This window comes from Protopterus annectens, chromosome 14.part0 (assembly GCF_019279795.1).
Source record: "Protopterus annectens isolate FY-2018-M chromosome 14.part0, PAN1.0, whole genome shotgun sequence".
Classification (NCBI taxonomy): domain Eukaryota; kingdom Metazoa; phylum Chordata; order Ceratodontiformes; family Protopteridae; genus Protopterus; species Protopterus annectens.
The window spans coordinates 989,442,952-989,457,948 of NC_056748.1; the positions used below are offsets into that span (position 1 = coordinate 989,442,952).

General features: G+C 43.7%; 1 protein-coding gene across 2 annotated transcripts in view; it reads right to left on the reverse strand.

The window, feature by feature from the left end:
* TUBGCP2 (tubulin gamma complex associated protein 2) overlaps positions 1-14,997 on the reverse strand; it is a 1,158,397-nt gene that overhangs the window by 453,741 nt on the left and 689,659 nt on the right. For both annotated transcript variants that reach the window (XM_044056780.1, XM_044056781.1), the window contains exon 12: positions 6,001-6,173. In XM_044056780.1, the coding sequence (XP_043912715.1) occupies positions 6,001-6,173 (173 nt within the window). The remainder of the gene's footprint in view (positions 1-6,000; positions 6,174-14,997) is intronic.

Below are 14,997 nucleotides of genomic sequence, written 5' to 3' on the forward strand. Positions count from 1 at the left end.
ACTACAGATCACAATGTCATCTGCAAACATCATAGTCCATGGGGACTCCTGTCTGATCTCGTCTGTCAACCTGTCCATCACCATTGCAGATAAGAAAGGGCTCAGAGCTGATCCTTGATGTAATCCCACCTACACCTTAAACGCATCCGTCACTCCCACCGCAGACCTCACCGCTGTCAACTACCCTCGTACATATCCTGTACCATTCTTACATACTTCTCTGACACTCCCAACTTCCTCATACAATACCACAACTCCACTCTAGGCACCCTGTCATATGCTTTCTCTAAATCCACAAAGACACAATGCAACTCCTTCTCATCTTCTCTGTACTTCTCCATCAACACTCTCAGAGCAAACATCGCATCTGTAGTGCTCCTTCCTGGCATGAAACCATACTGGTGATCACTAATGATCACCTCCCTTCTTAACCTAGCTGTCACTACTCTTTCCCATAACTTCATGCTGTGACTGATCAATTTAATCCCTCTGAAGTTACTATAGCTCTGCACATCACCCTTATTCTTAAAAATCGGTACCAAAACACTTTTTCTCCATTCCTCAGGCATCCTCTCACTTTCCAAGATTTCATTAAACAATCTAGTTAAAAACTCCACTGCCATTTCACCTAAACACCTCCATGCTTCCACAGGTATGTCATCTGGACCAACAGCCTTTCCGTTCTTCATCCTCTTCATAGCTATCCTTACTTCCTCATTGCTAATCCACTGCACTTTATGATTCACTATCCGCACATCATCCAACCTTCTCTCCCTCTCATTCTCTTCATTTATCAGCCCCTCAAAGTACTCTTTCTATCTGCTCAACACACTCTCCTCGCTTGTAAGTAAGTTTCCATCATTATCCTTTATCACCCTTACCTGCTGCACATCTTTACTAGCTCAGTCCCTCTGTCTAGCCAATCGGTACAGGTCCTTTTCTCCCTCCTTAGTGTCCAACCTTTTATACAACTCTTCATACGCCTTATCCTTAGCCTTCGCCACCTCTCTCTTTGTATGCACCTCATCTCCTTATAGTCTTGTCTACTTTCTTCATCTCTCTGACAATCCCACTTCTTCTTCACCAACCTCTTTCTCTGTATACTCTCCTGTACTTCCTCATTCCACCACCAGGTCTCCTTGTCCTCCTTCCTCTTTCCAGATGTCACATCAAGCACCGTTCTAGCCATCTCTCTTACTAGCTCTGCTGTAGTTACCCAGCTATTCAGTAACTCTTCACTGCCACCCAGTGCCTGTCTTAACTCTTCCCTGAACATCATCTCACAATTACCCTTTTTCAATTTCCACCATTTGATCCTTGGTACTGCCCTCACACTCATCCTCCTCTTCTTGATCACCAATGCCATCCTACAAACCACCATCCTATGCTGCCTAACTACACTGTCTCCTGTCACCACTTTACAGTCTCCAATCTCCTTCAGATTGGCCCTTCTACATAAGATATAATCCACTCTTGTATGTCACCCTATGCTCCCCCCTCTTGTTAAAATACATATTTATCACAGCCATCCATCCTTTTCGCAAAATCCACTACCATCTGACCTTCTGCATTCCTTTGCTTAGCACCATACCTACCCATCACTTACTCATCCCCTCACGTCCCTTCACCAACATGCCCACTGAAATCTGCTCCAATCACCAGTCACTCACCCTTGGGTACAGTCATCACCACTTCATCCAACTCACTCCAAAATTTTTCTTTCTCATCCATCGCACACCCAAGTTGTGGAGCATATGCACTAACAACATTCATCATTACACCATCAATTTCCAACTTCATAAACATCACTCTATCCGACACTCTTTTCACCTCCAAAACACTCTTAGCATACTGTTCCTTCAGGATAATGCCTACGCCATTTCTCCTCCCATCCACACCATGATAAAACAATTTGAAACCGCCTCTGATACACCTAGCCTTGCTCCCCTTCCATCTGGTCTCTTGCACACACAATATACCAACCTTCCTTCGGTCCATCATATCAGCTAGCTCTCTCCCTATACCAGTCATACTGCCAACATTCAAAGTTCCGACCCTCGCTATCACAGTCCTAGCCTTTACCTGCCTTCGGGCATGCCTTCCCCCTCTTCTCCTCCTTCGGCCAACAGTAGCCCAATTTCTGCCAGCACCCTGTTGCCAACAATACTGGTGGTGGTCGTTGTTAACCCAGACCTCGACCAATCCGGTATGTATATCTGTACTGCTGTCTGCATGTATGATTTGGCAAAATTTTATGCCGGGTGCCCTTCCTGATGCAACCCTCCCCATTCGGACTTGGGACTGGCACAAAGAAATGCACTTGATTGTGCATCCACAGTGGCTGGGTTTTTTTTAAGCAAAGCCATGCTTCCCAAATATCTGACAAGTTTTCATACCCTACGGCTATTTTAAGGGGTAGGTTTGGGCATAAGTGGTCAAGGTGCGGGCTCCAAGTCCAACTCTAAACCAGTCACAAGTGGTGTCCCAAAAGGCTCGGTCCTGGGACCCCTACTGTTCGGCATATACTTCTCAGAAGTACAGGCAAACACAGGAGGACTATGGCTAACCAAGTTTCCCAATGACTGCAAACTGGGAGCCATAAGTGACTCTCCGGCTGACATGGACATTCTCCAAAAGGGCCTTACTGAGACGGACACCCGGTGTCAAAGTCATGGTCTTAAGCTAAATGCCAAAAAATGCATAGTCATCCCATCTGGTGAAAAACAGAACACCCATGAAATACCATATAGGTGGCAGCCCCCTACAGAAGAGGTAATATGAGATCTGGGGACCCAGGTAGATAGTAATCTCTCCTTTGACAATCATACTGCCAAAGTAGTTAGGAAATCCTTCTATGTAGCCCATCTAATTACTAAAGGGTTCGCATCTAGAACTAAAGAGGTTATAGTGCCCCTCTACTCATCACTCATCAGACCCATCATAGAGTACAATGCCCTGTTTGGGATGTACCTCACAAGACACTTCCAACAGCTGGAAAGACCACAAAAGTACCTCACCAAGAGGATTACTGGTCTCAAACATACTCCAGCTGTACTTAGTGGCATATCGCTTACTCAGAGGTGATCTCTGCCAGACTTACAAAGCCATGTCCAACTCAGAATTGATGGATATGTTCCATCTAAAGAAATCAAAGTCACTGCGAGCCACTCGCTCTAGTGAGCTAAACCTCGCCACAACAATAAATAGAACATGCTGGAGGGACAGATTCCTGTCATAGAGACTCCCCATGCTTTGGAACAAAATTCCTATCTACATTAGGCAGAGCCCCTCACTAACACTCTTCAAGAGAAACCTTGAGTGGACGGGTAACAAGAAAATACACCCCTGGGATCACTTCATTGGCTCTTCTTGACAGAGGCTCATTTAATTAATCAATGGGGCAGCAAAAGCTGACACACTCTGGCTAGGCTTATAAATGCCCTCGGGCAGATAGCCTAGTACCTACCTATGAACCTATAAGAGATTAAGCCAACTGGTGCAAGCGACCATACTAGAAAGGTAAAAATTCTAGATGTGGTCATCCTAACCACAAAAGGAAGAGGATAGGAAAGTAAAGGCCCCATAAGCCAGCATCAACCACACCAATTTTTTTTAACAAGAAACATCATTATTAAATTATTACTTATGACATAGGCAATCATACAGTTATACAAATGAAAACAAACCATCTTGACATATTTTTAGTTGTAAACATTATATATCACTTATAATCTATCCAGTCACTGTCAGTCAACCATTACATAGCTCATTTAAATCCTGCCTTCTTTTAAACATCATTCCTCCTACAAAATGGTATTATGCATGTATTGTTCCCACAAATCCCATTTTCTATGTAATTTGCGCCCACCTTTTTCTAAAGATCCCATTTCCAGTTGTTTTATCTCTGTTACCATATTTGCTACTTTGAGTACAGTTGGTTTAGACTTTCATTTCCATTTTCTAGTAACTGTTTTTTTGTCAGCCGCTATAATTACTCAGCAAGCCCTTACTATGTGTAGGCAAATCCGATTCTGCATCATAGCTCAAAAAAATAATTTCCTTAGTTATACCAACTTGCTCACCCAGTATTTCTGATAGAGTAGTCTGCAGGGAATTTTTAAAGTTTGCCAACTCATTACAGTCCCAGAAAATATGTTCCCAATTACCTCTTTCTTCCCCATCACACATCCATCATTTCCTGTCTACCTCCCTTACTATGTGTAGGCAAATCCGATTCTGTATCATAGCTCAAAAAACTAATTTCCTTAGTTATACCAATTTGCTCACCCAGTATTTCTGATACAGTAGTCTGCAGGGAATTTTTAAAGTTTGCCAACTCATTACAGTCCCAGAAAATATGTTCCCAATTACCTCTTTCTTCCCCATCACACATCCATCATTTCCTGTCTAGCTGAGGAAAAATTATTTGGAGTCTACTTGGGTTATAAAAATACCTATGTTATCATTTCCAAGCAAAGATCCTAAATCTTCTAGATTTGTTGCATATTTGAGAGACATACATATATCCCACCATTGTTTCATTGTGAATTGCATATCCAATCTCTCTTCCCAATCCTTTCTAACCTCCTCTGATTGATTCTTATAGTTATCATGCAATATTTTATATGCTTTACTAATTATCCCTTCTGTTCTAGATTCTACCAATGCATAGGATCCCCCTATTTCTTCATTTTTGCTAATACTCCGATAGCAATCCTTGATGGGGAAGGCAATCTTCAACCTGCAATTCAAATAAATTCTTGGCCTCTTCCTGTAATGTTACAACCACACCAATATTTAGCTTAGAACTAGGGGAAAGGAAAGAATACAGAAACAACTCTGATGTTGTAGGACTTAAGAGGAGTACATTATGCTGGCCCAAGGAAGACAGACAAATTAATTAGGATTTCGGAAGCAAACCATAGGAAGAAAAAATGGCAGGGAATGGATCAGTGATGCACATCGTTTTGAGGAGGTGGCAAGCAAAGGGCAACAAAAGGGGGTATTGCTTTTCACTGCTAATTTGGCTGTACTGTGATCTGGCAATCCATTTGAGTTTGTATCAGGCTGCGGTGAGGATCTTCACATCTAGTTCCACAAAAACACTGCAACATAACTGTGTCTGCCCCCCCCCCCCACACACACAGATGAGTGACCGTGGAGTTCGTATATTTAAGTAAGAGGGGTAAAGGAGATTTACTGCCCTGCAGTACTTTTACTGTTATTTTAACATTAGTGTCCATTTGCTTTACTTCAGTTTTGTTGATGTGGTTATGTTCCTGTTACATCCAATGCTTGTTACTTCATTACTCTGGTCAAGGAATCCATGGTCATAGGATAACACTAAAAAAGCAGCTAGATGCTCTCATACTACCTCTCTTATGTCTCTTAACATACATCCTAGTTGACAAGACAGAATGGTATACTGTACTTTTAGCTTTTGCTACCTACTAAGTCATGCAGTGCCACAGTGTGCATACTGTCCTAAGGATGACAGCACACTTTTCAATATTTTCAAATTTGATAAACCCAACAACAGATCTGCTAGTCAAATTTAGGTCATCAGTATAAAAGGTAGATGACCTGCCTGTGTAGCAGTAGGCTGTCTCAAATGTAGCTACATAAAAAATATACTGTAACATATTTCACCCAAACACACAGGAAAAATATGAATGATCTCTCTCCAACTATTCCTGAAAACTGATGTCAATAAGGAATTCCTATGTGAATAGCTACAGAACACTTGAGAACCTCTGCAAATTTTAAGTCCACCAATATACAATTAAAACATCAATGCCCAGACTTCTACAGAAAAAGAAAAATATTGCAATGTAATGCATGTCTGATGACTACACTATTCATTTCAGTGACGAAAAACTTACTTCAAAACTAAATATATTGAGTTATACTATTAAGTGCAGTCAACTGGACATTATGCTATATGTAACATATCCATGTTTTTAAAAAAAATTGGTTTCAAGCAGTTTGTGATGTATGTACCTGCTAATTATAAGGGACAAAGGCCACTTGACAATGTAATCAAATGAGAAAGCTTCCAGGCCACTGAGAGTGAGTTCAGTAGGATCAGCTGTAATGATTGCCTTTTCCTGCGTAGTCTCAATCGCTAAAACTCGTAGTAGTTGTGTTATGAGGTCATGGGGCATCAGTTCTATCTGCAAGTAGAAAATGTCAGTAGCAGAATTATCCCTGAAATATAAGGTCACCTTTGGACATATTTAACAGCATTCAGCATTATTAGAAAGTTAATTAGACAGCAGTCTTGGCTAGTAACTGCCTAAAAGTTTAGTCCTGTACTTCATCCTGTCAAGGAATAAAAGCAGTTAAAGCTGATTTTATATTTCTTGGAATACGTGGTAATGATGCAAGATTATTTTTTGGTGAATACTTGGAAAAACATGACTTAAATATACAAGCAATGGGTACTCACCTGTAACTGAGGTTTTAAGGGTGGTAGATTCTTTGGACAAAGTCATCAATATCTGGGTAAGAAAATCACACCAGAAAATTGCTGATATAATGAAACAGTGGAATACAACTAGAAGATACTACAGCTATGTCATTATTTTCCATATCAGCACAAACACAAACACTGTGGGAGCAGCCAAAAAGAGAAAAGGAGGATACCTATTAAGGGATTCATGTTACACTGTTGACAGCCATTTATCCAAATGCTGATGGAGTAAAAAAAAAAAAACATCACCAAAACACCTTTCAACAGACCTCAGACGGAGTTTTTTCCTCTGTTACAAAGCAGTAATTTCCCTGCATCTCACATAACAAGAACACTCCTCAAACTTGCAAATACCTACTCTGCAGTCTCATAAAAGTGGAGAAAAAAGAAAAATCTTGTGTTGCTGAAAATTGTTTTATCAATATTTTCTTGAACCACCAGCATTCAGACAAATGGCTGTCTTGTCTTGTCGAACACCTGTCACTGTTCCTATTAAGACAGGCTGGTTGGCAACAGAGCTTTCTGAACGATATCTTGGTTTTGAAGTGATCAGTCAAGTCACAAAGTTTCATATTCATATGAAATGAATATCATGTGTCAGCCGTTCAGATATCTGCTGTACTGGAATTTTTTTCTTTTCCTTTTTTTCACTTGGGGCAAATAAGACAAAATGTTCTGGTTTATGAAAATCCTTGACTCGAAAGTGGCGGGATAGCAGCTAGCAACGAACATACAGACTGTGGCTTAGGCATTCAACCCATTCTGAGATAAGACCGGGGGTGGACTTGTTCAGTACAACCTCTGACCCTACATTCCTCTCCACAGAAAGTGTTCCTGAATAAGACAAAAATATGGTGAAAGACTAGACGAAGTTTGTGAAACACCAAAGACTTAATCTATGAAATCCTCCTAGGAGTGATAACAGCCAACAAAAATTGTGTGTCCCTGAAAAACTTAAAATGCTACCAAAGAGAACATTTCATAGAACAATTTTTTTTTTCCTTTCATCTTTATGTATGTATACTACATCTAATCTGGAAGCTTTACCCTATCTCCTTCCAGTCCTTGCCAAACACAGTATAATATTAAACTTTATATTGTTTATCAGAATGTTTATTTCTAATTTATATTGTTATAAGAATGTTACCTATTGCTATTACTAAAAAAAAATGTATAGTTTTTTATTTTCCTTTTGTATTTTCTTTTTTTGTATTTTTGTATTTTCTCTTTGTAATTTTGCATACGTCTTGGAGCTTTTCTCCTCGGGCCTCTACTGAAAATGGACATATATCCAGTTAGACTAGCCCAGTCAACAAATGAAAAACAAAAATAAAACAAAAAAAAAATAAAATAGGGAGGAGAGGAACAAAGTCACTTTATCATAAAAAAAGAAGTTATGTACTCACCATAACGTTCCATGTTTGTAGTCCATCTCGCACTTCATTCTTACACTTGGGTTCAAAGCCAAACCTCGGCTCCGACTTGGCAATTTTCTAGCTCAAAGTCTTCTGGTTGGCTCGTGGCAATGAGGTATCCCATCATGCACTGCTGACATATCCCAGATCTTGTTTGCTGCAAGTAGAACTATAGAGAAAAAAGAACAAAACATGGAGAAAGGTCTCAAACATAGAGAGAAAAAAGAAGTTATGTCTTACCACAACGTTCCATCTGTATTGTTGATCATCGTTCAGTCATTACGCATGGGTATCAGTTCCGAGCTCGGAACCGAGCCGGCCATTTTCCAAGCTGGCATCAGCTTCAAACTCTTGAGCTAAACTCTTACCCACAATCCCCCTCTCCCTATTACCTCAGATTGAGTTTGCAAGTCAAAGAAGGTAGAGGCTACCTCTGGTCAATTAACCTAAGAGAACCGGATGGTGAGATCCACTAGAAACCACAGGAGGGGGAAGGAGGGAGGGTTGTAATGACTGAACGAGGATCAACAATACAGATGGAACGTTATGGTAAGATATAACTTCTTTATCTGATATTGTTAATCCTCGTTCATTCCTTATGCATGGGACAGAGTCCCAGCTACCTCTATTCCTGGGAGACTCTCATGGAAGGACATTCCTGAGCAGCATAAAACCGAAAGATGCTCTTCCCCTGGCGGCCAAATCCAATTTGTAATGATTGATGAAGGTATGAGGCGTAGCCCAAGTTGCAGCTGCACAGATGTCATGTAAAGAAGCTCTGGCATGGAAGGCAGCAGAAGTTGCCACCGACCTTGTTGAGTGAGCTTTCATGGTAGTAGGCAACGAGATATTACGTTGTGTATAAATAAAGGTGTCACAGTCCTTCAACCATCTAGCTAATGTGACCTTAGCAACAGCAGATCCTAACCTAGGTCCCACAAAAAGCCAAAAATAACAGGTCAGATTTACGAAAAGGTTTAATCCTGTTTAAGTAAAAACGGATTTGCCTGTGTATATCTAGGGTATGTAGGGAATACTCTCCTCTGTTTGAATGATTGGGAAAGAAAACTGGCAATTCAATGGCTTGATTAATGGACATTACAGAGATCACTTTAGGCAGAAATGGCGGATTAGTTCTCAGAGACACTCTATCTCTATGAAAAATCAAGTATGGACTCTTGATACATAAAGCTTGAAGCTCAGAAATACGTTTGGGAGAAGTAATGGCGACCAAAAACAAGGTTTTCCATGACAAATACTTGAGGTCACAAGAAGAGGATGGTTCGAAAGGTGACATTGTCAGAGCTTGTAGAACTAATGATAAATCCCATGGTTGAATAGGTTCTCTAAAAGGTGGCTTCAGATGATTCACACCTTTTATGAAGCTCTTGCACAATTTATGGGACATAAGAGAGGAATCTTGGACACCTTCATGAAAATTAGAAATTGCAGCCAAATGAAATGTAATGGTAGAGGCCGATAGACCCGATTGAAACAGGTCAGCCAGATAGTCTAGTATTATCGACACTGGTGCTGAAAAGGGGTTTACTTGTTTATCTTTCGGCCAACAGGTTAATCTTTTCCACTTGCTCAGATAAGAAATTCTAATGGAAGACTTATGAGAAGCAATGAGAATATCACGTAATGGTAAAGAAAGATCATTCTGCCTGGCAATCAAGGGAATTGGAGTAGCCAAGCCGTGAGCGTCAGGCTGCTCAAGTTGGGATGAATCAGGTTCTGTGGATGTGAAATCAACTCTGGGGTTGGATGGAGAATCCATGGTCGATCTAGTAGGTACGGCCAAAGGAAGGGGAACCAAATCTGTGGAGGCCAATATGGTGCTATGAGGATCACCTTGCTCTTCAACCGACGAGCTTTCTTCAGAAACTGGGGAATGAGGGGGAAAGGGTGGAAATGCGTAAAGAAGACCCGCGGGCCAATCGTGGACTAGATCGTCCCTGGGTGACTGTCCCGGAGGGGGAATCAGGGTGAAGTAGTTGCTGCATTTGTAGTTGGTCGGGGATGCAAAGAGGTCGCAGCAAGGACGGCCCCTGCGGTGGAAGATCTCCACCGCTATCAAGGGATTCAGAGACCACTAGTGAGGTTGAAGAATGCACCTGCTGAGTCTGTCTGCTATCACGTTGGAACTCCCGGGAATGTGCGTTGTTAGAAGAAAACGGTTGGTAGCCATCGCCCATTGCCATATCCTCATGGCCTCTCGACAAAGGGGGTAAGATTTGGTTTCACCTTGCTTGATGATGTACCAGCCCACTGCCATGTTGTCTGATTGAATCGCAATCATCCCAGACGGCAGCAAGGAATGAAATGCTTGCAACACCAGAAGCACCGTCCTCAGCTCTAGAATGTTTATATGCAGATGGGCCTCCAGTTCGGACCAAGTGCCTTGGACTGTCTGTCCCTGACATAGCCCCCCCCTCACCCCGACAGGGAGGTGCCCGTGGTCACCGTGGCCTTGGGTTGCTGGGGGGAGAAGGGGCAACACCATTGTGAGAGACTGTGCGACATCCACCAATTTAAATCCTGTTTGCACCTGTGGGTTACTCGAATCATGGCTGAAAGAGGATGCTGAAAAGGATACCACTGGGTGAGCAGTAGCCATTGTAGAAGCCTCATGTAAAACCTGGCCAGGGGAACAATGGTGATGGAGGCTGCCATGGAACCCAACAGCTGTAGAACCGAGTGAGCCGTGGATTTTTCCTTTGAAAGGATTGGGATTAGTTGTTGCTTTATCCTTAGAATTCTGTGCTCTGGAATAGCAGTTCTGCAGTTTTTTGTGTCCAAGATAACCCCTATGAATTCTGTCGACTGAGATGGGGTGAGATTGGATTTTTGCCAATTTATGGTTATGCCTAGCCTTTGAGCAGCGAGGAGAGAGTATGCCAAGGCTTTTTCCAGTAGATGTCTGGTGGGGGCGGAAATGAGCCAGTCGTATAGGTATGGAAACACCTGGAATCCTTGAAGTCGTGAGCTGTCACAACTGCCATGCACTTTGTGAACACTCGGGGGGCTGTAGAGAGTCCGAAGGGCAGTACTCTGAACTGGTAGTAACTGGCTCCTGCAAAGAAGCGCAGAAATATTCTTGATGGCCTGTCCACCTTTATGTGGTAGTACGCATCTTGATGATCTATAGGGCACATCCAATTGTCTTTTTCCAAAAGTGGGAGGATGGACTGTATTGTGACCATCCAGAATTTTGTACTCTCACAAACTTGTTCAATACACTGAGATCCAAAATTGGTCTCCAGTCCCCAGTTTTCTTTGGCACCAAAAAGAGTCTTGAGTAGAATCCGGATCCTATCTGGTCTGGAGGGACTATTTGGATGACTCTTTGTCTTAGCAGCTTTTCTCTCTCTAGTGCTGCTTCTTCCCTTTGACTGGGTGGAACGTCTGGAAGATTTTTTGAAGGGACAGGACAAAGATCAAAGGGGATATGATAACCTCTGGTTATAATTCTTCGTACCCAAGAATCGGTGGTTGGTTAGCCGGGCAGAAGGGTACAAGGAGAAATGTCCCCCAACCACCTCCTGAGGAAAGGAGTTGGGCCACTCTTCAGGAGCACTGGTAGGATTGACCAGGGAAAGAATCCCTGGAACCCTGGTTACGCGGACCCCCTCTGCCCTGAAAGGAGCATCTTTCCTGTGAGTTTCCCCCTCTGCCTCTGGGGGAGAACTCGGCCTGTGTGTCACGGAAAGGACCCTGAGATTTCTTGAACCATATCTTCCTACTCTTTTGGTTTTGGGAAAAAGCACATTAAGGGGAAGAATAACGGACACCTACGGCAAGAAAGGGCATTACCGTCCTGTTCACATATGGCCAGTGTGCTTTTAACTTTGGGCCCAAACAACAAGGAGGCCTCAATGGAGGCATTAAGAAAGGAAGACTTAAAAGGGTTCCGCGAAGTTGCACAAGCGCATCCAGGCGTGTCGTCTCAAGACCGCAGCTGAACCCGCTGTTCTAGTTGCTCCTTATGATGCGTGAGATATCAATTGCATAGAGGAGTTAGATATAGATTCAATGGTGGCCAGCTGAGAGACCACTTTGTCATGGACCTCATCAGACATGGCACCAGCCACGGTTTCAGAGAGCTCAAAAACCAGATCCCTCTGAAGCCTGGTAAAATGTGCCATACAATTCAGGGACCTGATAGCAAAGGTCGCTGAAGCAAAGGTGCGCTTCCCTATCCTGTCCAGGGCCCGGGATTCTTTGTTAGGCGGATGGACAGACTGGCTTTCTTCTTCTGCCAGATCCTTTTTTGTTGCAGCCGTCACCACTAAAGCATTCACAGGAAGACCTTTGGACCAATGGGGATCCGAAGCAGGAGGGGACAAGATCTTATCTGGCCTCCGGGGAATAGCTTCGACAGTATCTGGAGCCTTCCAAGCATGCTGCACGATGAGCCGGACAAGTTCATCGGCAGGTGGAGTAACCCAGGAGGTAGGGGGCCGGGCATGAAAGGCCTGCAGGAACACAGATTCCTCAGTGGTTGGATTACAGGACTGCCAGTCACCTCTCTGTTTCAGGATTTCGAGGATATCACCAAAGGATACCTCAGAGGGTGACCGAAGGGATCCTTCCTCCTCAAAGAAATCTGTGTCTTCGGTGAGGGACTCCTTTGTGGAGTCCATGTACTTCCTCTTACATGAACTTTTCTGGTGGACCTCCTCAGCGGGAGAAGACAGCGGAAAAAGGGATTCCTGAGGGACTATGTCCTGCGGCCCCTGCACCTGGTGTCCGCTAGGTGCGACTTGTGAAACCAGTGTACCAGAGGAGGGCGGAGGTACAGACAGTCCGGAATCACCAGCAGCAGCGAAAGCCTTCTCCATCAGTTGGAAGGCTGGTCCACCCGAAGAGGAGTGCATGTCTAGGACAGGGGTCACCCCTCCCATAAGTGGCTCAAGTCTGCCGACCCGGACTCCCTGGATGGCTGTGGAACAGCAAACTATGCGTGTCACAACTGACATCCTGGGTCGTGGAAAAACTTTCCTGCCACGAAGGCAACTGTGGTTCCTTAGTCAGATCCAAGAAGGGAACCGCAGACGGGGAAGACTGTGCTATATCCATGGACTTCAAAGGCAATGAAGGAGGAGAATAAGAAGGGGTCTTTGGAGATGGGCGATCACCTCCCAAGGAAGGATAGTTCCTGAGGGGTGGGATACCTCTGGCCAAGAATGCCTGGTCCACAAGACGCAACATGTCATTTTCGAAAAGGCTTCTAGTGGACCTCAGAGACTGAGAAAGAAACAGGCCTGTCCACAGAAGAGGCAGACTCGGTGCCCATCTCATCAGACCGCACCGAGGACAATGGTGCCAAGAGAGACTGGGCTACTGTTGTCTGCACGGAAGAAGTCATCGGTGCCGAGGTCATGGTCTGCACCGAGACCGGGATCGGTGCCGAAGTGGTTGTAGGTGCTGAAGCTGGAACCAACAAAACTGGAGTCAACAATAAAGGTGCTGGTTCCGAGGAAGATCTCAGAGCCGACGCAGTCAAAGTCTGCGCCGACTGATTGGTCGGTGCCGATAAAGTGGTAATGGTCTGAACCGAGGAGCCCCTCGGTGCCGATATATAGAAGGCTGCAGGAGAAGACGGAGCTGAAATCACTAATGGAGCCGAAGGCCTCGGTGCCGAGGGTCTAGGCACCGAAAGTGCTGGGGCTGACAGAGTGCTCCGGAGCCGAAACTTTAGCCTTTTTAGGTTTTGGTTGGCGGGAGTCCCCAGCCAGGGACGAAGGCAAAGATTTAGCCTTAGTAGAAACATCCAAAGTTTTCTTATGGGCTCTAGGAGGGGTTGAGACCTCCGGACCCAGAAATAGCCTCTGAAAAGGGAGATTTTAGAAGTCCCTTCAGTAACAGCTTGTTTTTCCTTTCCAACAAGGTTCTATTAGAAAAGTTCTCACAAATAGTACAGGGTGGGTCAACAGTCAAAAGGGAAACTCCCAAACAATAAACACACAAAGAGTGTGCATCAGAAGTAGGCAGTTTTGTGTCCACAGTCAGAACACCGCTTAAATCCCGGACTACCTTTCTTATCTGCCTTCACAGCAAATTAATTAACAGGGAAAGGTACCGGCAATGGTACAAGAGAGTAACCAAAGGTATGAGAGAAAAGGGGAAGGGATTACCAACAATGGTAAAAGAGAATACCTTGCGGTAAAACTGGTGAAGAAAAAGGCAGAAAACCCCCTGGAGAAATTATTAACGCTAGATGCAATAGGGTAAGAGACAATAAAATATGAACTTTCCTGTCAGAAAAGTAATCTGTAAAACTATTAAACAACAATTGAAAGTACTAAGCTCAAGAGAAGTAGCTTGACACGACTGAATGGCAACACGGCAAACGAAATCTGAGGTAACAGGGAGAGGGGGATTGTGGGTAAGAGTTTAGCACGAGAGTTTGAAGCTGACGCGAGCTTGGAAAATGGCCGGCTTGGTTCCGAGCTCGGAACCAATACTCATGTGTAAGGAATGGATAAGGATTAACAATATCAGATGTAATTGTTACAATTTCCCCAGGTCCTCAAAGGAGGGGGCAGGAGGGTGGGATAGTAAGAATGAAGGGCAAGATGGACTACAAACATGGAACGTTACTGTGAGTACATAACTTCTTTATGTTCTGTAGTCCTATTTCGCCTTCATTCTGACACTTGGGACAGAGTCCCTAGCAGCTTTATTTTGGGTGGCTCACGGGAAAATACTTCTGAGTACTGTGGAACCAAAGGAAGATCTGTTCCTGGAAGCCACGTCCAACTTGTAGTGAGTTATGAATGTATGAGGTGTAGCCCATGTTGCTGCTGTGCAAATGTTATCCATGGGAATTTTTGCTTGAAAAACCACCAATGTAGAAACAGATCTCGTAGAGTGGGCTTTCATCTTAAAAGGGAGATCTTTGCCACTGGACGTATAAATGAATGAAATGCAGCTTGAAATCCAGTGTGATAAAGTGGGTTTTGAGACTGGTAAACCCTTTCTTGAATCTGAAAAGGAAACAAACAATTGATCTGACCTTCTGAAACTCTCGCTTCTATGAAGATAGAATCGCAGTTGTCTATGAACGTCAAGCTGGTGAAATCTGTACTCTGCCTTGTCAGAAAA